We start from the raw sequence: 25,495 nt of genomic DNA, 5'->3' as shown, positions 1-25,495 counted from the left end.
TGAAGCGCCCGGGTGTACAACGGACTTTAGCTCACGGCGCGCGACGGAGCCGGATAAGGCTCTGTTTCCGCGGTTCATCCCATAAGTGCACATACGTGACCTCGGGGTGCACACAGTCAACCACTGCATTGCCTGTGCTCCTCACAGCGTTCCGGAGAGATCGGCATACGTCCGGACTCCGTAAGCCATCCCGTGCTACTCTCGGACACTCCTGCGATTCTGCACCGTCACGAACTTCGAACTCTCCCCCATCCCGTCATCATCAAACGCCCACCATGGAACCAACTCCGACAGCTGACTGGCTACCCGCGGGCTACGTGCGTAGACATTCGGCGGAAAGGGCGTGGGGGCTCGCCACTCGCGACGCGCGTCGATTGTGCACGCCGACTGCCAGCGGATCTACTGCGCGCACGGCGACAGGATCAGCACTTACTCGCACCCTCATCATCCACTACGGGTTCGTTCGGCACACAGGATCCCCCTTCCTGATGACGCAGTACCGGCAACACGTCCCCTTCGTGTCCCTCCAACTACCCGCAGCCGCCGCTCGGTGTGCCCGATGGCATGGAACTGCGTGGTCAACGCAGGTTCTCGACCCGATGTGCACGGCCAATTTCTGCGGCGGTTTTACAAGGGATGTTGGTCCCTGGCGCAGCCTATACGTGAAGCCGCCGTCGTGAGAGCGTCGATAGGGTGGATCTCAAGCAGAAGATCGAGTCAATCCATGCGGGCTTCGTAAGTACTATGCCCTGGGAGAAAGAGGCCGTATAGCGGCGCTCGGTGGATGTCCTTGATTACTATCTGCCCTGCGGCTAACTGCATTACTTCGTCAGCGTCCGGGCTCGCAGGATATCCCCGCATAAAGGCAGTTGTTCTTTCAGCAGGCATGGTGGACAACCGTCCTTGGCGCCTACAGGTCGGGAGGCACACTTCTTCGCAATGGTGAGCCCAACTGGTCTGCATGCCGCCTTCGACAGCGGGCCGCCTTCGGATAGCACCGACTACACTACCATCGTGACCATCCACGGCTACGGCTGGCACAGTGGTGAGTGACCTCCCTCAAGTCCTGCATGTCTCGTGGGTTGACTGCGGCCGCAGAGGCGCAGCAGTCGAGGTGCGCACTTCTAACGGCCAAAACTGCACAGGCATCTTCGCCCACCTCCTGCCCGTCGCGCACGCGCAGAACGCGCGGGTCATCGCCGTCAACCGGCGCGACTACCCCGGCACGACGCCATACCCGGCCTCGGAGCGCGCGCTCCTGACCGCGGTCCCGCCCTCCGACTCGAACGAGCCGGAGCCGGAGCCGTACCCGTCGGGCTCCCCAGAGGAGATCTCGGAGACGCGGACGAAGATGCTAGAGTTCGCGCGGCTGCGCGCGCATGAGCTGCTTGCGTTCTGCGAGGAGCTCGTGCGCGAACGCGGGCTCCCAGCGGCCCGGCCGACGGAGAACCGGGGCGGGATCGTGCTCATCGGGTGGTCGCTGGGAATCGTGTGGATGAACGCGGTGCTCATGTTCCTCGACTCGTTCGAGGGGAGCGCGGACGTCGACTTGAGCAAGCACCTGAGACGGGTCATTCCGTACGGTACGTGCCTCTGGTCGACTCGTGCTACTAGGCAGACTCCCATCTGATGTAGCCCCCGCCGTGGGCAGATGGACCAAGCATCGAATTCGGCTTCCCCCGCCCCCCGGATCCGTACGACCCCTTCCTGGACCCGGACACCTTCGAAGGATCGATCGCGGACCTCTTGGACTGGGTCTCCGGCTACTGGACCCACGGCTCCTCGATCGACACCCTTGCCCGCCGCACGCCCGCCGAAGACCGGCCGCCCACGGCACGCACCCTCCCCGGCGACCTCGTGCACCAGCCACCGGGCGCTCCCGGAGGCTCGGACCAGGTGCTCGTCGCGGAGGGGATCCGCGTCGACGTCTTCCGCGCGCTCTGGGAGGGCGCGCTCGTCCTGCCCGCGGCGGAGGGGGCGCGGCGGCGGTGGGGCGCGCTCGAGGTCCGCGCGGTGTGGTGCGACCGCTCGACGTGGGAGATCGTGCACGCGGCGTGGGCGGTCCGGGGGCTGGCCACGGAACCCCCGGTTGCGGCGGGGCGCCGGAGAGTGGGGACGGTGCGCATCCGCGGGGCGAACCACTTTGTGAGTGTTTGCCACCGCTGTGCTTTCGCAGCAAGGTTGGAGGCTTCGGCTACGGCTTCGGCTTGTGCACGCACGCTGTCGGGACTCGGGTCTTTCGTGGTCGCTCCTTTTCGGCGCTCGTCGAGGGGCAGCGACCATGAGCATGCTGCACCCGAGGCTGCGATACGTCTTCTTCTCCGCCGGTCGCCTGCGACGGCGGACAGGACTCGTTCGGCCACGGACCGGATATCATGCTCGTCGGTGATGTTCATTGTCAGATGCTGGCACGGTAGGCTTTCTGCTGAGTGTGCGCGTTGATGTGGCCACGGTGCATACGTACGGGCGCTCGTCGGACTGCTCGTTGCCATTCTGAAGTGGAGCGGCGGGTGGACGAAGTGGGCAGATGCACAGCCGGGTTACGTTCTCCGAACACTTATCAGGACGATGGACACGGTTGACGTGCATTGTCCGGCAAGGTTCGGGTGGCCGAACACGCGGGCGGGACGCTCACATTCTCATGCCGCACAGGCGCACTGGGACTTTCCGGCAGACACGCTGCGGGCTTTCTTGATTGCGCCAGCGGCCGTGGAGGGCGAGGAGGTGGAGATTGTTGCGAGAGAGTAGGAAAGTGGAACTAGGTGAGAGCGTAGCGCGTCGATTGCAGCCGCTGGAAGGGAGTAGTCATCCGAAACATCGGAGAGCTCGGCGGACGGAGTGCAGGGCGGCGTCGGGTCGCTTGCTAGGCCCGCTCGCTCTTTGTACCTGAGCCGTGTCTTCATTCTCCTACGTCATCCCCGCGAGTGCTCGCCGCGAGGGCGGCCAACCTCTGGGAGTTCCGTAATGACGTCATGGCCACCCCCGACACTCTCTTCCGCGGTGCGAACCATACCAAGCCTGGCTTAGCAACACGCGCGACAAATCATCGCTGTGAGCACGAGCCTGCACAACTGCACATATGGCCACGCCTGCCCAGGCGGAAACGGGATGTGCGTCCGCACTTCCTCGGCGGCCGGGCGCGTGCTGGTGGCTCTATGACAGCGGGCCGATGATCCGTTCCATGTCGCGTGCGGCGCATGCCCCATGGGGAGAACAGGCGGCGGGGCGAGATGCGAGCGCGGTAAAATGCGGGGCTGAGGCGGGGCTCGCATCAAACGCGACCGTCGGGTAGGAAAGAGGGCGGGGTGGGGGTGGACGTGAAATCTTTTTTCGTTCACATGCGCGCAGTCGCTGCTCGTCCGCCCGAGGCGCAAGACGCGGCTTAGCCGGGGAGGTTCGTTCAGATGACCGTCGGGGCTGCCAGGTACGATCTGCTGGAGGAGGAGGAGGAGGAGGCCGGCGATCGATCAGCCTGTGCGTGTTTGGCGAGCGACGGACGCGTCTGATCCTCCCCGCGTCGGGGCAGCGCGAGGGCGCGCCAAGGGGGCGGGAGGTGCAAGGGTCGCAGACGACTCGAGAGCGTTGGGGGCGAGAGTGCGCGCAGGGCATGGGCTCTCGACAGCGCAGGCAGTCCGGACGGCGTCGACGGTCGGGGTGTCGCGCGAGCACGGAGCGTATATTCGTCTCCCGCAACGGTGGCGCCTGTCATGCACGAAACGCTCCCGAGTCCCACCCGCGCCTGCGCATGTGCCGCACGGTGCGCCGGCTGGGCAGCCTGCAGGCGCCTGATATTCGCACCCCAGATCAAGAGGCATGCATTTGGGCGCGCGTGCCGGCTCGCACGGGGCCGGTACGGCGGAAGGGCGGCTCGAACGCGGGGCAGAGCGCGGGGCACGGAGAGGACGGCGGAATGGACGGCGAGCGAGACGGGCTCGGTGGGCGACGGCGGGGGCGTTGGGGGCGTCGAGTAGCCGGCGGGGCGGGCGTCTGTGTGGAGAAGCTGGAGGCGCGATCAGTGGCTGTCGGTGTGCCGAAACGGGCAGCGTGTGTGGTTCGCGAGGACGGCTGAGGACGGGTGGAGCTCGCTCGCGTTCTGATCTGCCATAACAAACGGGGCGGCTTCGCGCAATCATATAAATGGCCACCCCACCGTCAGCCACAGCCGTGCTCGCCAGAGTCCCCTCCTCTGCCCCCTCGACGTCCGCTCCCCTCCGCCATGTCCGACAAGGCGTCCATCCGGAAGCAGGAGTCCATCTCCGACCGCTCCGAGAAGGAGGTCAAGCACATTGACAACGCCGCTGCCAACGTCAAGCTTGCCAACCCCCTCGCCGGCCTCTCCCACGACCAGCTCATCGAGGATGCGACCCTCTTCGCAAAGGAGCACAACCTCGCCCATCTCTCCGAGCAGTTCCAGAAGGGCGCCCTCCTCGCTCAGGACCCGACTCTCTTCGAGTCTCTCCCCCAGCTCACCGAGGAGGACAGGGTGATTCTCCGCAAGGAGCTCACCAACCGGTGGCATCAGCCGCTCCAGCTCTATTGGCTCGTCTTCCTCTGCTCCATGTCTGCCGCCGTCCAGGGTGTACGTCCCTCCAATCTCTCTCCGCCGTTCATCCTTGATCTCATCCGTCTCGTTGACAGATGGACGAGGCGGTAATCAACGGCGCGAACCTCTTCTTCCCTCGGGAAATCGGCATCCCCCAGGACTCGAGCACGAACGAGTGGCTGCTCGGTCTCGTGAACGGCGCCCCCTACGTACGTCTTCCCACCCTTTGCCGACCGCGTCCGACGCTGACAAATCCGCGACCAGCTCTGCTGCGGTCTTATCGGCTGCTGGGTGTCCGCCCCGATGAACAAGCGCTTCGGACGGCGGGGCACGATCTTTATTTCCGCCTTTGTGTCCTTCATCACCTGCATCTGGCAGGGCCTCACCAACACCTGGTGGCACCTCTTCATCGCCCGTTTCTTCCTCGGCTTCGGCATCGGCCCCAAGTCTGCGACGGTACCCGTGTACGCCGCGGAATGCACCCCGCCCGCCATCCGTGGGGCGCTCGTTATGATGTGGTGCGTGCTCTCCTTTCCACCCTCCGCCCGATCCGAGCCTGAAACCGTCGCAGGCAAATGTGGACCGCGTTCGGCATCATGATCGGCACCGTCATGAGCTTGGCCTTCTACCACGTGCCCAGTCCCTCCAACATCAACGGCCTCAACTGGCGTCTCATGCTCGCCAGCGCCGGTGTCCCCGCCCTGTTCATCATGTCCCAGGTCTACTTCTGCCCCGAGTCTCCCCGTTGGCTCATGAACAATGGTCGCTACGAGGAAGCGTTTACCTCCCTCCGCCGCCTCCGTTACTCCGACATCCAGGCCGCCCGTGACCTGTACTACATCCACGTCCAGCTCGAGGCCGAAAAGGAGATCCAGCAAGGTCGCAACCTCTTCCGCGAGCTCTTCACCGTCCCTCGCAACCGCCGCGCCACCCTCGCCTCCACCATCGTCATGTTCATGCAGCAGTTCTGCGGTGTCAACGTCATCGCCTACTACTCCTCCAACATCTTCTCCCAGGCCAACTTCACCGACATCCAGGCCCTCATCGCCTCATGGGGCTTCGGCATGCTCAACTGGGTCTTCGCCATTCCGGCTGTGTACACGATCGACACCTTCGGTCGTCGCAACCTCCTCCTCGTCACCTTCCCGCTCATGTCCCTCTTCCTCCTCATGACCGGCTTCGCCTTCTGGATCCCCGAAGACTCCAAGGCACGCATCGCCGTCGTCGCTCTCGGCATCTACCTCTTCACCATGGCCTACTCCCCCGGCGAGGGTCCCGTGCCGTTCACCTACTCGGCCGAGGCCTTCCCCCTCTACGTCCGCGACGTCGGCATGTCCTACGCGACCTCCGTCCTCTGGTTCTTCAACTTCGTCGTCGCGATCACCTTCCCCCGCCTGCTCTCCGCCTTCCAGCCCCAGGGCGCGTTCGGGTGGTACGCGGGCTGGAACGCGATCGGCTTCGTGCTCATCCTCCTCTTCCTCCCCGAGACCAAGGCGCTCTCCCTCGAGGAGCTCGACCAGGTGTTCTCGGTCTCGACGCGCACGCACGCCGCCTACCAGCTCAAGGCGCTCCCGCACCACATCAAAAAGCACGTCTTCCGCATGAAGGTCAAGCCCCTCCCGCCGCTGTACGAGCACGAGGGCATGATCGGCGAGAAGACGTACGCGCCCGCCGGCGCGGGCCACTGAGCCTCTCTGCGCCCGTCGGCGCCGCGTGGCGGGGGTTGCGGGCGGGGACGCGGTGCGCTTGTTGTATGACTGGAGTGTCCGATGGTGTCCCCCCCGCTGTCTCTCATGCTCATGATATTGCTACGATCTGCGATGTTTCGTCACGATTCGCTGTACCTTCCTGTATTCCTAGCGGTTTCTTTGCCAACACGTCCTGCTTTCTGGAAACCCAGACCTTTCGTGGTGTGCTTCGGTGGAGCGGAAGTCCGCTTGCCGGGTGTAGTATGTGCTGGCGCCTTGGAGCTTCTTCGTCCGAGTGCTTGGCAAGAGAAGGCTCATGGGATCGTGCGATGGGGACTGTAACTGGTAAATTGTCCGGACTCCGGAAGAACCGGAGCTACGGACGCAGTCGTGGTTGCAGGCTAGTCGCGCGACTATTTCACCCGTAAACTCTAGATTACGGGCAGCCAAGGCACCCAAGGCCGTTTCGAAAGGTCATCGGGGCATGCATACGTCAAGGGTGAGAACGATGATCGCATTCGGCGACGGCAGACGATGGATCACGCACGAGGTGCGCGGACACGGCCGTCGGGTTTTGTAGTGTACTTGGTAGCGACTCGAGACGTACTACATAGTACGCGGGAGATCGCGGGGCGCGCCCTTCGAACTGGGTGTTGTCCGGCCAGCGGACTGACCGCGAACCGTCCAGGTCGGTCTTGATGGGCCGTGCCCCGGCCGTCGTAGTGCCCCGCGGCGATCTCCGCCGGGGGTCCAAAAAGAGGCGCAACAAGAGAATGTCGAAGTAGCGCCGGAGGGGGCCGAGGGCCTGGTGACGGCGGGTCGAGGAAGAATTCGGGAGAGGGAGCTGGTGCACGGGCGGGGTCTCCGAGGGACGGAGGTAGGTGAGATAGCATGTGTGGGAGTCCGTGTGCCGGAAGAGCCTGTTGGAAGGATTGCGTGAATGCGTTGTAGCCATACGTACCGGCTGAAAGAGGATCCCGCCACTCGGGGTTTGGTTGCTGGATAGAGAAGTCGAGGTAGAAGCGAGTCGATCTATCCATATCAACGTAGAGAGCTAGAGCGGGCACCTCTTGCTTGGTTCGAACGTTGGTTGAACAAAAGGGAGGGGGGTGAAGGCCTCCTCAAAAGCTTGAGCACTTGCGGCTGAGGGTCCCAGGTTGAATAAACCTGCAAAGAAAAGCGGGTCAAGGAGGCGTATGGGTAATGGCAAAGCGAAAAAGCTAAAACACCTCCGTACGCATATTGAATGACCACTGCAAGATTCTTTCCCTTTGGTTCAGAGACTGATCTCGGATACAATGGTGCAGTGGGTCTTGAGCAGAGATGGTGTCATGTTTCGGTACAAGCATCGAGTATGGTTCCCAGAGAGCGGCGATATCTGGCCGTTCAGCAGATCCACAATATCAAATCTGAGAACATGGCAATATCGCACCGACTGATGCACCACGAAGTTGAACGGGACTCCCCTTGGGAGTATTGATTCGCTCTCGGACTCCGTCAAAAGTAGCCTGTCATTCCTGCACATCGCCGGTTAGTACGCCAGTGCGAGGATTGGGGCGAGAATGACGGCTCAGCGCTCAGAGCCCAACGCTCAGTGCTCAGTGCTCAGTGTCGGCATACAATGGAGATGAACGTGGGACGAAAGAGACGACTCTCTGCGACGCACTACGGGAGGCGGTGGAATAGGCGCCCGAAGGCCGCTGGGGAAGTGGAGGAAGAGGACGATCCTGGACGCATACAACGACCTGCTTTCTTCGCTCTCGATGCTGCTTGTCTAGATTTCGCTCGCTTTTTCCTCCAACGCTTGTACGACTAGACTCCACACCCTCCTGCGTCATTGTGATACCACGCATAACCGGAGATTGAGTACACGAGTCCGCAGGCAGTAAACCTTGAGGTATGTCCCGCGAGCTCATGCTTCTCTCAATGTGCACTAAGCGACTGCCCTGCAATCCCCACTTTCTTCTTCATCTGATTCTTTGCGCTTGTCACTGTTCTTACACTACCCAAATATGTCCACAAAACACTCAGTAAAACCCGCGCGCCGGAGGACACAACACAGACAGTACTACAGCGATTCCGGCCTCTCGACCTTGAGGATGGCTCAGACTACGGTTCTCCAGTATGAAGCACCCTGTAAGTCCGTTTCTCTGCGCAAATCTCTCACTTGTGGTCGCTTGTACCCTCGGTGACTCTGTTCTTGCTACCCATCTCTTTGCCCGTCCCCCATACCTCTTTCCAAAGACCAATCTGTCTATATCCTCATATCATTACTCTCCTCAGGGCCCGTGTACGCACTCGACTGGTGCAAATCCGCCCCGCCCGGACAGCAAGTGCGCACCCGCTCCTCCTTCCGGCTCGGCATCGCCTCGCTCACGTCGGACTACCGGAATCGGATCGCGATCGTCGGCCTGCAAGACGAGCGGGTGCTGGTGGAGGACGACGACTACGCGGACTACCCCGACTTCGCGACGCTCGTCGAGGCCCAGCACGGATACCCGGCGAGCCGCCTGCAGTGGCAGCCGAGCACCTCGAACTCGTTCGCGTGGAGCCAGAAGGCGGTCAACGCGGAGCTGCTCGCGACGACGGGGGACGCGCTGCGCGTGTGGGAGTACGCGAGCGACGCGCCGCCCGCGGGCGGGACGGGCTACGTCGGACGGCAGGGGAGCGGGAGCAACCATCGGCTGACCCTGAAGACGGCGCTGTCTGGGGTGAGTCTCTTCTTTCGGGGCGTGGGCTTCTGCGAGTTGTGTGGGCGTTGTGGATGGGTCCAGTTGCTGGGGCGTATTGCATGGAAGGTGTTTTCCTCGTGCGTACACTACATCGCTTGTCGATGGTTATCTTGGCGCGATTGCGCCGAGGTCCCATAACGATGGTGGATTCGTGCGTTTGGAGATTCCCTTCCATGCTATGCCTCTGGCCTATTTGTTTGCAGGACATTTGTATGGCGTGCTGCCTAGTATGCAGCATGCCGTACAATGTCACTCAGTGGAATCAAGCATCTTCCCTTGCCGTGTCCTACGACATGAAAACGCGGTTGTACTTGTAGAGCACACATTGGTGTGGGGGATCGTGACGGGGATCGTGATGCATCCGAGGGACCATGTCCCGCAAGCGAGGGGAAAGTGCTTCGTACAGCTTCGTGGCTACTCTTCGCGCATTTGCAACAGCGGGTCACAACCTCTTCTCGTCGTATGGGAAGCGATGGAGCCGCGATGCCTCCTTGTTTGCCGAGACCTCATGATCATGACATTGGCTGGTTTTTGGACATCCGGTCTGGGTTCGAGTGACTGCGTGCTTCATTGTGGCATTGTGCGGTTGAGGTCCCACGTGGAACACTCGAATCCATCATGGGCGAACGCCATTTTTCTCCGAGCTGGATGGGAAGTTTGGCAGATCTTCGCATGTCGAAGTCTATACTGATCAGATCCTTTCTCGATTTAACCTTTATCTTCTTCGAAGACCGTTCGCTGACAAGCACCGCATTGCAGCAAAGCAAAGTACAGAACAACAACACCGGCGCCCCGCTCACCTCTTTCTCGTGGAATGAAAAGTCACCAAGTCTAGTCGTCACCTCCTCGATCGACACAACGTGCACGGTCTGGAACATCGATACCTCGACTGCGATCACCCAGCTCATCGCGCATGACCGAGAAGTGTACGATGTCGCGTGGCTGCCCGGATCGACGGACATCTTTGTGTCCGTCGGCGCCGACGGCTCACTCCGCGCGTTCGATTTGCGTTCGCTGGAGCACTCCACGATCCTCTACGAGACCCCGGCACCGAAGAACATGCCAGCGCCGACGGCGTCCCCGTCGAGCAGCGCTCGGCCGCCGACGTCACCTCTGCTCAGGATCGCCTTCAACCCGGCGGACTCAAACTACATGTCGACGTTCCACATGGACGGGAGCGACATCCAAATTCTGGACATGCGGAGTCCAGGACAGCCAGTGATGGAGCTTCGGTCTCACAAGGCGCAGGTGAACGCGCTCGCGTGGAGCTCGTCCGACTCTCAGTTGCTCGGGACCGTCGGTGCGTGGGGAACTCACCGTTGTGTTCTACTTTGCGAGCTCACGTTCGGGGCCACGGGACAGGCGACGACTGCCAACTCCTCCTCTGGGACCTCGCGCCCCACACGGCGGCGTCGGCGGCATCTCCACGGCCGACGGGGACGGGTCTGTCGTCGCCGCGGCCGGACGCGAAGAAGCGGGTGGTGCAGGACCCGGTGATGGCGTACACGGGCGCGAGCGAGATTGCGAACCTGGCGTGGTCGCCGCCGATCGCTGGGATGAGCACCGCGTCGGGGCACTCGGCGGGCCCTGGGGAGTGGATCGCGATCGCGATGGGCAAGTCGATCAAGGCGTTGAAGGTGTAACAGATGGACGGGTCGCAAGGGGTGAAGGTGGAGACTGGTGGAGAGCAGCATCGTCATACAGACAGAGGACGGAACGGGGAGAGAGGACGACTGAGGTGCGCCTGTGTAAGATACCAATTCTCGCATACCGATTCGGACCCGCGACGGAGGACGAAGGTCGTGCTACGCGACTGAGTGGTGGTGAGCAGGTGAAACGTGAGGCCGCGGTCATGTGCGCCGACGGAGAATCAGGGACGGAGTGGCTTGGCACACGATGGATGGATGATGGGCTGGAAGAGAGCAAGCAAGCGGACACTCGTACATAGGCCCTGGAGCACCGCCGCGACGCTCACGAGGCGACGACGAGAGTTGGGACGACGGCGCCCAGCGGTTGCTTATCGCGCCTGCGCCCGCAAGGACTGTACGGTCTCGCGCTGCCTGGGTAGGTTCAGACGTGCACCGTCCGGACGCTGGCGCGATAGCGTTCCGCGTGTGGCAAATGCAAACGAATGGCGGTTGAAACAGGACGGCGACAGAGAGTGGCTGGTGGTTGCGCCCATGCTTTATCACCATCGCGCGGCCATGCTGGAGGTGTCTTTGATTCTGGGACGTGTTGTGTGGTATCATCCCGCCCTGCACCATCAGCGGACGGATACGCGGTCGGTGATACGGCTGAACTGACAGGAAGAGAACGGCACATCCGGACAGTCGGTCTCGGGGCAAGAGAGAGCGCTGCTGCGTCGCATTTCTGCGACGCCGACGGGGACGAGACGCGAGCGGAGACGCGGTGGCGGGTTGCGGGCAGTTGCGGGCGGTCGGCGACCGGGGATTTTGCCTGCTCATGTGTGTACTGAACGCCACGGACGTCGCTCGCGTGGCCCAGGCAGGCTTATCGGAGGCTGGCAGGCACCGGGCTGAAGATTGATGATGGACCGCGTGGGCCGTGCGCGATGGGCCGCTCGTCCACCCCGTATATCTGCCCGCCCTCGCTTCTTCCCGTCCTCGCTGCCCGCACCCCTCGTGTGCCGCACCTCCCCGCCGCCACCGGCCCCGCCGTCGACGCCCCGCCCCCCGCGCCCTCTCTCGTCCCCGCAGAGACGCACCGGCTCGCGCGATGAACTCCTCCGAGATCACGACGGCGACCCCCGCCCCGGACGCTGCCCTCCAGCGCACGCAGTCCTCCCGCTCCTCCGGCGCGGACTCCATCCGCAAGGAGCCCGTCACCGCCGCCGCCGACCCGACCGACGTCGAGAAGGCGGCCCCGCCCGCCCCGGTCGACGAGGACGTCTCGGGCCTCACCAAGCTCACGCGCAAGTACCGCGCCGTCGTCCTCGCCGCGCTCGCCGCGCTCATCCTCGGCTGGTGGATCTCGGCCACCGTGCTCCAGGCGACGCGCCATCGGTGGATCGTGCAGTCCTTCTGGGCGTGGTTCTTCCTCATGTGCGTCCTTGTTTTTTCTTCGCGGCGGTTTCGATCGACTGGTCGTGTGCGTGCCCGATCGTCGAGATGCCGCCCGATCGAGGGGCCGTGTGCCTTCCCGCGGCCCATGCGCCTCGCCACTCCTCCCATCGCTCTCCCAGTCCACTGACGATGTTGGTTCCAGCGTGATTGCCTTCCGGTTCATCCCCACCTCGATTGTGACGAAGCCAGTCGAGGCCGTCTGGGTCCCCGCAGTCCAGACCCCGTTCTTCAAACTGCCGTACATGGTCCGCCTCGGCATGGGCTGGCTCGCGCTGCTCGGCATCATCTTTGGCTCCGCCTTCGGCTTCCCCCTCACCGGTGTGCGTTTCGGTTTTGCTCTTCTTCCAAGTGTCAGATGCTCACCCATCGCCCCGTGCAGAACACTGGCTACGGTGACCGTGCGATCTCCGTCCTCGGTCTCTTCGTCTACCAGTTCGGCTTCTGGGCGACCTCGAAGCACCGCTCCCACATTCCCTGGTATGTCTTTCTCACCTCTGTCCTCCAAGCGCGGGTATAACACCGTGCACAGGCCCACTGTCATCGTCGGCCTCTTCGCGCAGCAGGCGATCGCGATGTTCGTCCTCAAGTCCGGCGCGGGCTTCTCGATATTCAAATGGATCGCCTTCCTTGCCTCCGACTTCCTTGATCAGGCACTCCAGGGCGCTGCGTTCTTCTTCGACCAGGAGACAGTGGGCAAGCACTGGTTCTTCGTCAACACGCTGTCGTCCATCATCTTCTTCATCGCCTTCGTCCAGATGTTCTACTACCTCGGCGTCATGCAGTGGCTCATCAAGGGCTTCGCTTGGTTCTTCTTCAAGATCATGAACGTCTCTGGCGCGGAGGCCGTCGTCGCCGCCGCGTCCCCCTTCATCGGCCAGGGCGAGTCTGCCTGTCTCGTCAAGCCCTACGTCGACTACATGACCGAGTCCGAGCTCCATCTCACCATGACCTCCGGCTTCTCCACCATCGCCGGCTCCGTCCTCGCCGCCTACATCGGCTTGGGCGTCCCCCCGCAGAACCTCGTTACCGCCTCCGTCATGTCCATCCCGGCCTCGATCTCGATCTCGAAGCTCCGCTGCCCCGAGATGGACGAGCCCGTCACCCGCGGGAGGGTCACCGTCGACCGTGGGGTCGAGAAGGACGCGCCTGCGAACGCCCTCCACGCCTTCTCCAAGGGCGCCCTCTTCGGGCTGATCGTCGCCGGCCAGATCCTCACCAACGTCCTCACCGTCGTCTCCCTCGTCGCGACCATCAACGGCCTCCTCACCTACATCGGCAAGGGCTTCGGCATCCACGCCCTCACCCTCCAGCTCATCCTCCGCTACGTCTTCTACCCCGTCACCTTCTTCATGGGCGTGCCCCGCGCCGAGATCCTCCGCGTCGCGGAGCTGCTCGCGACCAAGCTCGTCGCGAACGAGTTCGTCGCCTACACCGCCCTCAAGGAGATCTCCGCGTCCGACAGCCCGCTCTCGCCGCGCGCGTACACGATCGCGTCCTACGCCCTCTGCGGCTTCGCCAACCTCGGCTCGCTCGGCATCCAGATCGGCGTCCTCTCCGCCCTCGCGCCCTCCCGCGCGAAGATCATCGCCCGCATCGCCGGCTCCGCCATGATCTGCGGCTTCATCTCCACCCTCCAGGCCGCCGGCATCGCGGGCATGCTCGTCTGAGCTCCCCGCGCCCGCGCGTCGCGTCGCGGTCTGAAGAGAGCGAGGAGACGGAGACGCGCGGGAAGCGATACCCCCGCGCGCTGTACTTGTACGAGCCGCTCCGGCGCGAGCGGAATTTTTAAAGTATCGCGGGCCCCTGCTGACCGCGGGGTCCCGCGCACGCGCGGCGTTGCGCGTCGTCCTACTTTAGTATTAATTGGGCGACCCGTCGACGATGTCCTTTATGATAAGTACGCCATGTAGGGTGGATTGTGGTTGTGGTTCCGGTAGACACGTCCGGCTGAAATGCTAATCGACCGCTTTCTGCACTCGGTGCTGTGTGTGCTGTTGTGTGGATACGCGGAGTAGTTAATCATGACTTCGCGTGCAAAGGCCCCCGCTGCGGAAGTCTGAAGCCCCGCGAGGCCGCACTCCAGTTGCATGTTTGCTGTTGTTATGTGCTGCTGCCTCTTCGGACCCCTTCTGTAATACGTCTTGAGACTCGCCTCTCGGTTATGCGTACTACGCCTACCGTAGGGCTCGGCCCTCAAGGGCAATAAACAGGGATCCCAAAAATGACAGTTATGGCCCCTCAGTGTCTCGTTCCGTGGATCTTGTCGCGCTCAATGATGCTCTGCCATGAAAAGTCGTTCGCGAGTTGCTATGTGTGCCGGCATAAAATGTACAGCTATTATACTTAAGGAGGCCCCTGGGAGGTATACTACCATCCATATTAAGTATGCAGTGCTTGCCCGGAAATTCCTGAGCAGTGAATCAACGCGGGTTACTACCGTGGAGAGACTTGTTCGTGTGCCTTCATGGGGCCAAGGCTGTGGGATTCTGCGCATGCCGGCCTCCGCCTAGCCAGTCCCCAGGTGGTGAGACAATCGCAATTGGAACACACTGGACGGGACGAGCGCTCACCGAAGACGGTATCGATCTGGGAGTGGATGTCGAGCGCGGCGGAACGAGAGCTGGGGACGGTGCCGCTGGCGTGGTGCGCGCCGAAGAAGGCGTGCGGGCCGGCGGTCTGCTTGAGGCGCGCGATGTCGGCGTGGATGATGGCGCGGCAGAAGAAGTCGAGGTCGAGGTCGTTCTCGTCGTAGCCGAAGGGCTGCTCGATCTCTTCGCCGGCGGCGAGGAAGCCGAGGTAGGTGAAGGCGGCGAAGCCGACGCCCGGGATGGCGTACCACTTGAAGAGGTCGACGAGCTGGAAGGGGAGGAAGAAGAGGTAGATCCAGACGGTGCTGCGTGGGTGAGGACGGCGATGTCAGTGGGCGCCTCGACGGAGTCGGGAGGGGTACGCACTGCCGGATGTGAACGGAGTAGACGCTGCGAATGTTCAGTTAGCTACGTCGCGAGGGCGAGACAAGGGCTCTGACGCACAAGGGTAACGGGGTGGTTAAGATCCGCTCCAATGTCGACAGGCTGTCCTCCATGGAGGCCAGGCAGCCGAACATACCGCCAAGGGCGTTGCCCGGGACGCACCCCCGCTCGTCCAGTATCGATAACCAGATGCTCAGCGCGCGCACGATCTCGAGCGGTACGCTCGCCCCGCCTCCCGCGACACGCGGACGGTGCTTCGCGTGCGTGAACCCGAGCCGCGCGGACGCGGACGAAATGTGCGCGCGGAGCGCACCAGTGTGCGGGTGCGCGGACGCGGGGCTGGCGACGTCGTCGGTGCGCCAGACACGCTGGATCCTGCCCACAGCGTCCCGGTGGACGCCTGGGTGGTGATGGTGCGCGTGGTCCATGATGTCCGCCCCTGCGCGCTCGGGTGAGACCTCGACCTCGACCTCTACCTCGGCATCGAGCCCGGCTGCGTCTTCGATGTCGCGACCTTGAGCGTCGCGAACGTTCTTGCGTTTCAGTCCGAGGAGGCGCCCGACGGAGCGGAAGACGCTCCCAAAGGGCACAAGGTCGGCGGAGACGCTGCTGAGCATGCCTTCATCCGCGCTCGAAGCACGGATTGCCCCAGGGAGGAGCGGGCGTCGGTCCGAGGAATTTGTGGAGACCGAGTTGAGGGACGTGTGGGAGGCGGTGTGGTGGAGGGGCGGGCCGGCGAAAGTCCCGTAGGAGTTGATCGCGGGGATGGTGGGGTCGTGTGACGGCGGCCGTTCGGTTGGGGATGCGGCCAGGGCGGAGGAGGTGGTAGGGAGGAGAGCGTGGGTGGATAACGCGAAAGGCGGTATCTCGGGATGAAGGTCACGGGGAGAAGACATGATCGATTCAGCCTCGATCTCAATGGCGGGCTGGGGAGGTGCTGCATCTGGGTGTCTGTGGTGCGGGTGCTAGAACGAGCGTCAGACATGGTATGTGGAAGTTGCTGTGTGGGGTCTTGCCTCGTGCAGTGGCTTCACGAGATGGTATAAATCTTGATAGTAGATGCCCGTCTCTCCACGAAGGTGGTGCTTTACCGCAATCGAGTACCTGTGGGCCATGGTTCAGTCCATGTAATTTGGATCGCAGTGTGTGAAAATGTACGCTTCAATGAGATCCAGCGCGGCGCGTTTTTCCGCCATCACTCGTCGCACGACTGCGATGTCGACCTCCCCGGCATTACCGTTTGCGTCGTATGTGGTGGGTTGGACGCGGAGAGGGACATGTAGCCACGCCAGACGGCTGAATACGCGTGAGACACGCGCGATGTCTGACCATGCTGTGCGCCCTTGGTAGTAGCGATCGTAACTGAGAAAAAATGGTCAGGGCTATTTGGCAACAATAAATCAAGACTGAACTGACCCTGAGCTCGCACGGTATGATATTACGAAACCGATGACGACACCTGTAGACGCAAGACATATCAGGCCCACCTCATGAGGATGACGTAGAGAGAAGAAAGGGGAAGAGGTAATATCTGGTGGTCAAGGCTAGTGGATAACTTTTGTATGTCACCAACGCGGCCAAGAAGCGGCGCCTTTCCGATGAGTCGTACGCACCGAGCACTGTGAGCATAACATTGGGAATCCCCAGATTAAACCTGGTCCTCATCGAGATGGTAACAATGACTGCAAAAAGGTAGAAGGAGAGGCTCAATACCAGCGACATCGCTAGACCATGTGAGTGTCACCTGCTGCAAAGACGGTGTGAAGAAGCACCGCTGGCCAGATCCGCCAGATCTATGGCAAATTTCGTGAGCATTGGAGCACGAACACAGGGCTCGGCATCAAGTGCTTACCACCGTACCACGACCAAAGGTCCAGCTGAGGAGTGATTGACGAGTAACGACAGGCACCATAAGCTCCGTCTGGGACGCGTCAAAGGCGGGCAGCAGGGTGTGGTGCCCCGTGCCCGAGCGCGGGAGGCGCACCGAGGTTGACGAGGCTGCCACGCCGTTATTAAAACTGACAGGCATGATCATGTGTATCTGGCAGATATTAGTAAGGGAATGAAAGAGCGTGGAGGTCTGGAGGTGAAAGCAAGAAGCAACTGCCTCTGACGCGACTCGAACCGGGGCGTCCTCTGCCGACCTGGGCCAGCACCGCTTTCTTTCGCACGCATCGACGCGGGGTCCGAGGGCCGCTCGAGCCGGCGCCCATTAGACGCCAAGAGTTGACGCGCTAATTTAGGTCAAGCTTTCCTCTTGTTCGTCAACACCTTCAAGATTCATCCGAACGCTTCAGGCCAACAGCCTTCGTCCAGCATGCCCGCCACTGGTCAAACGTCTGGACTCTGGCAGAGGCCAGGATTAAAGTGCATGGGATAGTCATGTGAATCACCCCTCCTCTGCGGCCATATTTCGGTAGCATACCCTCGCCAAATGGTCCGTGCCTTCAACATCTACGGAGACGAACATCCATCCGGAGTCCATATAGATAGGCTGCACTGGCCCCTCGTTTCTGACGCTCCCCTTCCAGACGGCTTCGGGCAATGGTCTCTCTGTCCTCCGAGCAACGCGACCATTTCCTCCAGCACGGGTGGGTCAAGATCCCCAAGGCCGTGAAGGAGGAGTACCTCAAGGCCTTCACGGACAATGTCTGGGTAAGACTGGGATACGATCCGGATGATAAGACGAGTTGGACGAAGGAGAAGGTGCGCGGCCTTATTCCGTTCTCCGTGCCAATCCCATCGAGATTGGGGGTCGCTCTCGTAGATCCACATGCCACGGCATCGCGAGGTGCCCACCAAGGAGTTCATGCCGGCCGCATGGGACGCGATGTGCAAGTCATGTTCATTCGTACCTCTCGAGAAATGGAATAGTAGGGTTTACATGGTCGGCCGAAGCATGTTAATCCTTTGTGATTCCTTCGTGGTGTACTCACGTTTGCGCAGAAGGTGATCTTGCCAAAAGATCTTGGAAACTGGCACATGTACGCCGCCTCGTCGCGTGTTTTTGAGCTCACCCCCCTGATCACCCCCTAGAGACGGAGATTGGTGTGTACCATTGTTTTGGTCTAGTCCCCCTGCGATTTAACAGGGACGTAGGTTCACGCACTTCCTTGACTCAGGAGAGCAAGGCTTGACGATGATCGTGCTCTTCAACAATATTATGCCCAGGGGCGGCGGGACGTATGTTTCCCCGGACGGCATCGCCAACGTAGTGCAGTGGGGCGTCCAGTCCCTCCCTATCTCGTCGCCACGTGTCGATCTGATTTTGCTCCCACAGGTTGTACGATCACCCCGAAGGTGCTTCCGAGATGCCTCAAGATCCAGACGGAAGCAGATCCATTTGCTCGGTGCAGACGTGCAAGGAGTTCGTCGAGGTGAGAACGAATGGCGATCGTCAGGTCCGCTGCTTATCTGCTATGCTCTAGCTCACTGGAGAAGCAGGAGACGTGATCCTCCTCCATCCTTTCATGGTGCGAATCTTGGTGATATCTTTAGTGGATTTCTGTCTTTAGTTATTCCTCTCAGCCGCATTCTGCTTCCAAGAACCATCTACGCCTGCCAAGGTTCATAACGAACCCGCCCGTCACCCTCAAGGAACCTCTGAACCTCAACCGTCCCAACGCTGAGGATTATGTGAGTTGCCTATCGTTCCCCTTCGATTGTCTTGTGGTCTAACAGGTACCCCTGACATCGCAGTCTCTCGTCGAGCTCAAGATCCTGCGCACCCTCGGTGTGGACGCACTACCCGACTGGCACATCGCGGGCCCACGCCGGAGGTTCACGCCGAAGACACGGGCAGGGAAAGACGCGATGATCATGGAGGAGGTCAAGAGGATGAAAGCGTATGCGTCCAAAACTGGAGGCGTGGTGGACAGCATGCACATCAATGGACCCGTACCGTACCAGGTGATAATCGCGCGAGGGTGGGCTCTCTATCGTGTGCCATCGTCGCACAGGCTGCTGACGACATACCCGCAGATGAAGACGAGGAGGTGGATCGACGCCTGGCCTCGGTGTGTGGATTTTTTAATGAACGATGTGGCATCGATTCTGCGGCAATATCAGTTCTGGCGCGTGTGCACTGTTCTCGACTGGAGGCCTGGGCACCGTGGTCCTCGCAAGATTCAGGAGGCCGCCAATTTGTACAGACACGATTCGCATCCGTATGCCCATCTAGTCCGTGCAGGCTGATAGGAGAACTCGATCGCTCGGGCTCGGAGCCACTAGGTTCGCCTCGGTGGACGTTCGCGCCAGACGTCGAGCGTGCTGTCCGGTGTATCATCGACACTCTCCCTGGGCCCCTGGGTATATAGCCCGACGGCGGCGCGCTCTGCCCCTCGCCCCATCATCCGCCGTCCCACCATGTCCTCTCAGCAGACCCAGTTCAAAGGTTACGCGGTCATTGCAGGTGAGCGCGTCGTCTCCCCAGCCCACTCCACCGTTCCCATCCCGCCTGGGCAGACCCGAAGGATCTGAAGAAGCCTTGGACCAATTCCCAGGTCATCGACTACAAGCCCAAGGCCTTCGAGGCCGACGACGTCGAAATCGCCATCACCCACTGCGGCGTCTGCGGCTCCGACGTCCACACGCTCACTCAAGATCGGGGTGAGTCCAAGGTGCCCCTCGTCGTCGGCCACGAGATCGCGGGCCGGGTGACGCGCGTCGGGGACAACGCCAAAGACATCCAGATCGGTGACCTCGTCGGCGTGGGCGCCCAGCGCGCAAGCTGCCTCAAGTGCCGCGCCTGTCAGGACGGGTTCGAGAACTACTGCCTAGAGGCCATTGACACCTACGTGCGTCGCTGCGTTTGCTTGCTTTGACCCTCGCTCATCCGTGTGACGGCGCAGGGCGGGTACTCCACCGCCATTCGCGCCCATCAGCGCTTCGTCTTCCCCATCCCGAAGGAGATTGAGCCCCGCCATGCTGCCTCCATGATGTGTGCAGGTCTCACGGTATACTCTCCACTCAAGACCCACGGCTGTGCGCCTGGCAAGACGGTCGGGGTGATGGGGATCAGCGGTTTGGGGCACTACGCGGTCATGTTCGCGAAGGCGATGGGTGCCAAGGTCATCGCGTTCACCGATGACAAGTCCAAGCTCGATGAAATCAAGGAGATGCGCGCGGACGAAGTCATTAACACCAAAGATAACGTACGTCCTGCCGTCCCCGTATCCCTCACGCGCTGACTGCGCGACAGGAGTACTGGAAGGACTACCCGCAGGCGCTAGACATCCTCATTTCAACGCGAGATGTCCCCAGCGACAACACTCCTCTCGGCGACTTCCTTTCCATGCTCTACGTACACGGCTGCTTCATCACAGTAGGTATCCCTTACATCAAGGACCCGCTTCCACCTGTGCACGCGTTCAACCTCGTCCCAAACGGATGCTTCGTGGGCAGTAGCAAAATCGGCAGCAAGGAAGACTGCCTCGAGATGCTCGAGCTCGTGCGGTCGAAAGGCATCAAGCCGCGGATCGAGGAGCTGCCAATGAAGGACGCCGCGAACGCGTTGCAAAACTTGCGGGACAACAAGGTCCGGTACCGCCAGGTCCTTACACAAGACCTCCAGTGAGCTGTCGGTTCGTAACTTTCCATGCCGTGTCGCCACGCCGCATATTCACGTGCCCCTCGAACTGGTTGTTGGTGTACGATAAGTTGCACTCGGGCGAGTGCTGCGGACACGGACTCGAATGTTGTAGCGATAGCCTTTGTATTGTAGCAGGTTGAACGCACCTGTCGATCTGTTTCGAGTTCGTTCGTGAATGAGAATGGGGGTGACGGGCTGTCGAACAAGTTGGAGGAAGGAAAATCACAATACATAGCAGCGTGGCAGCACTGTGACTGCGGTGCAAATAGGGCGGCTTCACATCTCTGGTACGCCTCTATAGCCCATCTGTGCGGCAGTCGCACTGCTGTTTGGTGGCTTGACCCCGTAACCGCCCGGCCTAATACTTTGTGACGGCGCAGATTCCCTAGACTCGGTTTTCGTGGAGAGCTGAGGGAACGTCGACCGATCATCCGGGTTCTACAACACGAAAGTTAACATGGAGAGTCGGCGCCTTCGCAGAGAAGGATGCTCACGTAGGGCTTGAACGCGCTCGGGGGGCCCATCTCCCCCGCGGGAGTGCCACCATCGTCGTTCGCGACGGTCTCGGTGTGTGTCGTCTCTGCGCCTGTCACGGTGCTGTTCAGACTGAGAGACGACGGGTTGGGCTCGATTTCAAATTCCCCACGCGACGGGTACATCCCGCGTGCGCGCCGACGATGGCGGGCGAAACACGACATGCTTCTGGCGACTCTTGCGAGCGCGGCGAGACCGCCGCTGGAGGCGGCGGGCGTGGTGTCCTTACGCAAGGGTGTGGTCAGCGACCCGGAGTCGAGGGCGCTGGTGAGCTGTACAGTTGGAAAGGTGTTGTGTCAGCGTGAGGCTACTACTACTTCAGGTTCTGCACGCGAGCTCGGACGTGCCTCCATATCCTGAGAGCCTTCAGCTGAGGTGGCGGTCTTGTCAGCGTTCATCGTGGCGGAGTGGAGAGCCGGGGAGCGCTGTTGGGCGCGCTGGAGCGTAAGTAGTGGAGACGCCAAGTTCGTTTGAGCCTGCCTCGCATTGAGCGATGTCAATATATCAGTGTGTGCCCGTTATAAGGGCGGGCCCGGAAGTAATGGTATCCGCGCAGTGCTGATTAGCGTGGACGACAACCGTGACCACAAGCTCCACGATCACTTGGCATGCGTCTTTGCTCCCAGGGCCCGGGCGCTGGCCTTCCCGTGCGGTGCAAACGAGGTCGTGGAAGTTGACGTTGAGCTCCGATCAGCACGGAGAGGACGAAGTAAATGCGGCGACCGCATAGCGAGGCTTCTTAAAGCGATGCGTTCCTCGCGTGTGACGTTCAGCTGTGGCTCTCCCCGGGCCAGAGAGTCGAGACCTACTACTGTACTACGGTGGTGACATTCCCATTGGTCTTATTCGACCCCCGGGGGCGCGGCAGGTCGGAAAAGTCGAAAAGCATGGCTGCTATCAACGCGAGTCTTCCAGCCTGCCATTCTGTGTGTGGGAGAGAGATAATATAATTCAAGACAGGTTCGAGACAAGCAAGTTGAGTCGATGGGTGAGGTGACGCCAGGTGTCTCAATGCCTCGGTTGATTATATATACACCGTGCGATTGCTTACATAATTCTTGGCCTCAAGTCTCGACTGCGATTTCAGGAATTCGATTCACTTGCCGCTGTTCTCTCACCCGGAATTTCTTTTTTCCTTGTTCTGAACGCCCAAGTGCCGCGAGAGATCGTGCATGCAGTTTGCGGGTGCAGTGCCACATTTTCAGCTCAACCCGTCTTGGCAATGGCACACCGTCGCGGCATTCAGCGGAGCCTGACTCGAACCGCGACATAGACTCAAAAACCTTGCAGGAACACAGAATAACATACACGCAGACAGAACCTCGGCTGTCCGCCAACACTTGTCCTCGAAAAGTCCACATCTTTGGCGAACCCACCGTACTACACTACACTTACATGTTCCGCCGTTGTAAGGCCGGCCGCCTAGTAGACGAGGCCAGCGAGTCGCCCGGGCCCCCGGACCTCCTCGGACCTCGGGAACGTCACTGGGCCGTCTGAATTCTACCATATGGTTAGCACCAGACTCGTGCAGCCCCCCCCCCCCCCCCAACGGTAGCTGGGAGGGACCGCGGTACCGCTGGGGACGCGAGGTCGTGGCGCGTCGCGAGAGCAGGAGAATGAATTTGGAACGAGTAGCTATATATTGCGAGGTCGCGCATCATATGACTGAATGCCGATGAGCTTTATAAAGTCCGATCACAGTTATGCGACGACGTGGTTGAACAGGTAAAGTACACACGAAACATGTATGATACACAAAAACGCACGGGAGAGCGAGTGAGGATGCCAGTCCGTTCCACGAACCAAACTACATTTCTGGGATGCCCTTATAGCCCAACTGCCCACCCTGTGCACTACCCTGTAGTGTAGGCGATTGTGCCGAACCCGCGCGGGATGCCTGCGCATTCGGGAACGTCGACGGGTCGTTGGGATCCTGTAGAGCGCACTCAACACTCACTGTCACCACGACAAGAAGCAGGACACTCACGTATAGCTTGTTCGGGACCAACGGGTCCGAAAAGCGCTGCCCCTCAGCCGCGACGGGGCTCCCATGCGGCTGCGCGCCGGCTTGGGCAGCATGCCCGGTGGCCGCACTGCCGCCGTACATGCTCATCGGCGGCGGCGGCGGCGACGGCGGCGCGATGTCGAACTGCCCCTGCGACGGTCCAGGGTGCGTCTTGCGCCCGCGGCGGCGACGGAGAAGGAAGTACGTCGCGCCGCCGATGAGCGCGAGCGCGGCCACGCCGCCGACGACGCCACCGACGATCGCGCCGACGTTGGTTGTGGAGGATGTGGTGGAGGACTGGGCTTGGGTCGAGTCGGTAGGGTTGGACAGAGCGACAGAGGAGGCCGCGTTGACGTCGAAAGTACCTGTGACCTGTGCAGTTACAAGACATCGGCATGAGAATGCATCAGGTCCTGAGGAAGGACATACTGTCGGGTCAAGGAAGGCCCAGGAAGGGATGGCGGTGAGGCCAGGAATGCCCGGTGGGAAGCTGCACGTAGAACAACGTGTTTAGCCTAGTTTGCGGCACGAGTCACTGCTTCCAGACGTACGATCCGATCGTGGGGCCGGCGTCCGCTTTTCCGCACGCCGCGGTGTAAGTGAACCATCTGGGATCCACGCCAGACGTGTTATTAGCCCCGGAATTTACAAACACATGCGGGCAGATCGGCGCGTGGACCCGGAGGCGAGCACTCACGTTTGGACGCTGGCATCACGGCCTTGGCAAGTTGTGCAAGCCTGGATGATGTTGTACCACACCGAGTTGCAAAGACATTGGACGTAGCTGTCCTCAGTCGGGGGGCTGTAGGTCTCGTTTTCATAAAGCGGGAGAATCCATGAGTCTGCGAGGAGACTGGGGGTCAGAACCATGTGTGGCTGGGGTTGGATGATAGCGCATGTGGAAACGAAATGGAGCAGGTAATGAAGCAGGACACGTACCAGCGGGTAGATAGCACACGGAGAGCAGGAAGGAGGCAACGTAGCATGGGGATTGTGGCGGGGAGATGTGATTGTTCATCTGCACACTGGTTAAACGCACGGACGAAAGACGACGATCGCGGGCAACAAAAAAGACGCACCCAGTTGTAATCCGGTCCACATGTCGCGCTCGTGCCAGGCCCGTCGCCGAACGTGCCCTGTGCTCCCGCAGGGGATGACAGCCGGAGCGCAAGGAAAACGAGAGCGAGAACGGCTGGGGAGGCGATCCGGGGAGACATTGGGACGGGGGGAAAGACGGTCGCGACCCGAGGGGCGAAGGTGACTGGTGATATATTGATATCTGCCTGCCAGTGAACCTGTCAGGAGCCGCAGGGTGCGGGGTGTGAGGGTTGAATTGGCATTGTGGGGCGGGGTGGTGTCAAAGGACCGCAATTGCCTGTGCTTTCGCGCTGTCCGCGTCCGCGGCACATCCACGCCTCACTCCTCCTCCTGTTACCTCAATTCTGTCAGACGGTGCACCGTGGCGCTGTCGAATGCAAGCCAGAGCTGGGACAAGTGCGTGGGCACGTAGTACAGTCAACCCCTCATAGTGCATACCCCTGGGGAAGGCCCCCGAGGTATGCGTTATGTATGCGGTACAGTGGGAGAAGCGCTAGAAAGGCGCGGGTGTGCCTTTCTCGCGCGCCCGTTTGTGATCTGCTCTCGCCCCTACATAGCCTACGTACGAGTAAATTGATCAGTAATTCCGAGATGGATTTCCCAGCCTGAAGAGAGGCTTGAGGGGCCTCACCTGCTTCTCGAGGACAGCAAGGCAGGATTGGAGGAGGGCGAGAGTGGGTGTGATCAAGTCGTGCCCCGGCCAGTCCCGACGGTTATTCCAGGTTGTCTGTCGTCGGGCACGGGCGCATGGGAAAGTTATCCTGCGTTTGGGCGGCATGCAAGGCAGATGTAGGGCGCTAATACTGATTATATACACAGCGTTATGGACCCCTGGCCGAGGTATGCGTTGTGTCCCTGTACCAACTCGGGAAGAGGCCAAATGTATGCACTATGAGGGAGGAGACTGTACCCAGCTCGGTCGTCGTCCATCAGCTGCAAACCCGTAAAAGTGAGACAGGAGCCCGGAGTCTGAAAGGCACCCGTTGTCGATTCATCGCTGGCGCGCTCAGGCCAGATGTGCTTTGCGCCGTCTTTCAGTCACCCAAACACAAGCTTGCATGTCGCCGCCCTCAACTCAATAACGACGTCCACAACCAACATACTGTCATACAACCAAAACATACATCACAACGGCATCACTGACTCAAACCCACGTCGACAACGAGGACACACAACGCTCAGAGGCCACCGCGGAGACGAAGGACGAGATGCAAGGTAGACTCCTTCTGGATGTTGTAGTCCGAAAGGGT

General features: G+C 60.9%; 8 protein-coding genes across 8 annotated transcripts; 6 read left to right on the top strand and 2 right to left on the bottom strand.

Annotated features, from left to right (window-relative positions):
* Positions 1-939: 939 nt before the first annotated feature.
* Positions 940-2,748, top strand: BXZ73DRAFT_98840 (uncharacterized protein; the record flags this gene model as incomplete). The annotated part of the gene is made up of 4 exons (XM_048027812.1): positions 940-1,045; positions 1,146-1,583; positions 1,652-2,145; positions 2,653-2,748. The coding sequence occupies 4 exons, from the start codon at positions 940-942 to the stop codon at positions 2,746-2,748; spliced, it is 1,134 nt and encodes a 377-aa protein (XP_047880413.1).
* Positions 2,749-4,216: 1,468 nt separating this feature from the next.
* BXZ73DRAFT_98839 (MFS sugar transporter) lies at positions 4,217-6,231 on the top strand (the record flags this gene model as incomplete). The annotated part of the gene is made up of 4 exons (XM_048027811.1): positions 4,217-4,579; positions 4,639-4,752; positions 4,808-5,061; positions 5,115-6,231. The coding sequence occupies 4 exons, from the start codon at positions 4,217-4,219 to the stop codon at positions 6,229-6,231; spliced, it is 1,848 nt and encodes a 615-aa protein (XP_047880412.1).
* Positions 6,232-8,330: 2,099 nt separating this feature from the next.
* On the top strand, positions 8,331-10,606 carry BXZ73DRAFT_98838 (WD40 repeat-like protein; the record flags this gene model as incomplete). Its single annotated transcript, XM_048027810.1, has 4 exons — positions 8,331-8,367; positions 8,515-8,942; positions 9,723-10,263; positions 10,326-10,606. 4 exons carry the CDS (start codon positions 8,331-8,333, stop codon positions 10,604-10,606), a joined length of 1,287 nt encoding a protein of 428 aa, XP_047880411.1.
* A 1,093-nt stretch (positions 10,607-11,699) lies between these two features.
* On the top strand, positions 11,700-13,713 carry BXZ73DRAFT_42752 (Na+ dependent nucleoside transporter C-terminus-domain-containing protein; the record flags this gene model as incomplete). Its single annotated transcript, XM_048019018.1, has 4 exons — positions 11,700-12,025; positions 12,189-12,366; positions 12,426-12,523; positions 12,576-13,713. The coding sequence occupies 4 exons, from the start codon at positions 11,700-11,702 to the stop codon at positions 13,711-13,713; spliced, it is 1,740 nt and encodes a 579-aa protein (XP_047880410.1).
* A 795-nt stretch (positions 13,714-14,508) lies between these two features.
* Positions 14,509-17,047, bottom strand: BXZ73DRAFT_98836 (Bestrophin, RFP-TM, chloride channel-domain-containing protein; the record flags this gene model as incomplete). Its single annotated transcript, XM_048027809.1, has 10 exons — positions 14,509-14,552; positions 14,617-14,939; positions 15,001-15,024; positions 15,079-15,983; positions 16,053-16,122; positions 16,177-16,380; positions 16,435-16,477; positions 16,632-16,700; positions 16,763-16,811; positions 16,871-17,047. The coding sequence occupies 10 exons, from the start codon at positions 17,045-17,047 to the stop codon at positions 14,509-14,511; spliced, it is 1,908 nt and encodes a 635-aa protein (XP_047880409.1).
* A 515-nt stretch (positions 17,048-17,562) lies between these two features.
* BXZ73DRAFT_98835 (uncharacterized protein) lies at positions 17,563-19,212 on the top strand (the record flags this gene model as incomplete). Its single annotated transcript, XM_048027808.1, has 11 exons — positions 17,563-17,724; positions 17,786-17,905; positions 17,965-18,002; positions 18,055-18,066; positions 18,118-18,249; positions 18,299-18,395; positions 18,447-18,491; positions 18,547-18,654; positions 18,718-18,915; positions 18,978-19,013; positions 19,087-19,212. 11 exons carry the CDS (start codon positions 17,563-17,565, stop codon positions 19,210-19,212), a joined length of 1,074 nt encoding a protein of 357 aa, XP_047880408.1.
* Positions 19,213-19,383: 171 nt separating this feature from the next.
* Positions 19,384-20,593, top strand: BXZ73DRAFT_88654 (GroES-like protein; the record flags this gene model as incomplete). Its single annotated transcript, XM_048025032.1, has 4 exons — positions 19,384-19,429; positions 19,483-19,814; positions 19,869-20,171; positions 20,219-20,593. 4 exons carry the CDS (start codon positions 19,384-19,386, stop codon positions 20,591-20,593), a joined length of 1,056 nt encoding a protein of 351 aa, XP_047880407.1.
* Positions 20,594-22,949: 2,356 nt separating this feature from the next.
* Positions 22,950-24,364, bottom strand: BXZ73DRAFT_75504 (uncharacterized protein; the record flags this gene model as incomplete). The annotated part of the gene is made up of 7 exons (XM_048022224.1): positions 22,950-23,075; positions 23,130-23,519; positions 23,577-23,637; positions 23,699-23,755; positions 23,845-23,989; positions 24,087-24,165; positions 24,227-24,364. 7 exons carry the CDS (start codon positions 24,362-24,364, stop codon positions 22,950-22,952), a joined length of 996 nt encoding a protein of 331 aa, XP_047880406.1.
* Between the last annotated feature and the right edge of the window lie 1,131 nt (positions 24,365-25,495).

Source organism: Epithele typhae, assembly GCF_022376455.1.
Source record: "Epithele typhae strain CBS 203.58 chromosome Unknown BXZ73scaffold_9, whole genome shotgun sequence".
Classification (NCBI taxonomy): domain Eukaryota; kingdom Fungi; phylum Basidiomycota; class Agaricomycetes; order Polyporales; family Epitheliaceae; genus Epithele; species Epithele typhae.
Note: the sequence above shows the minus strand (reverse complement) of the source record. Positions and strands in the feature narration are given on the sequence as shown.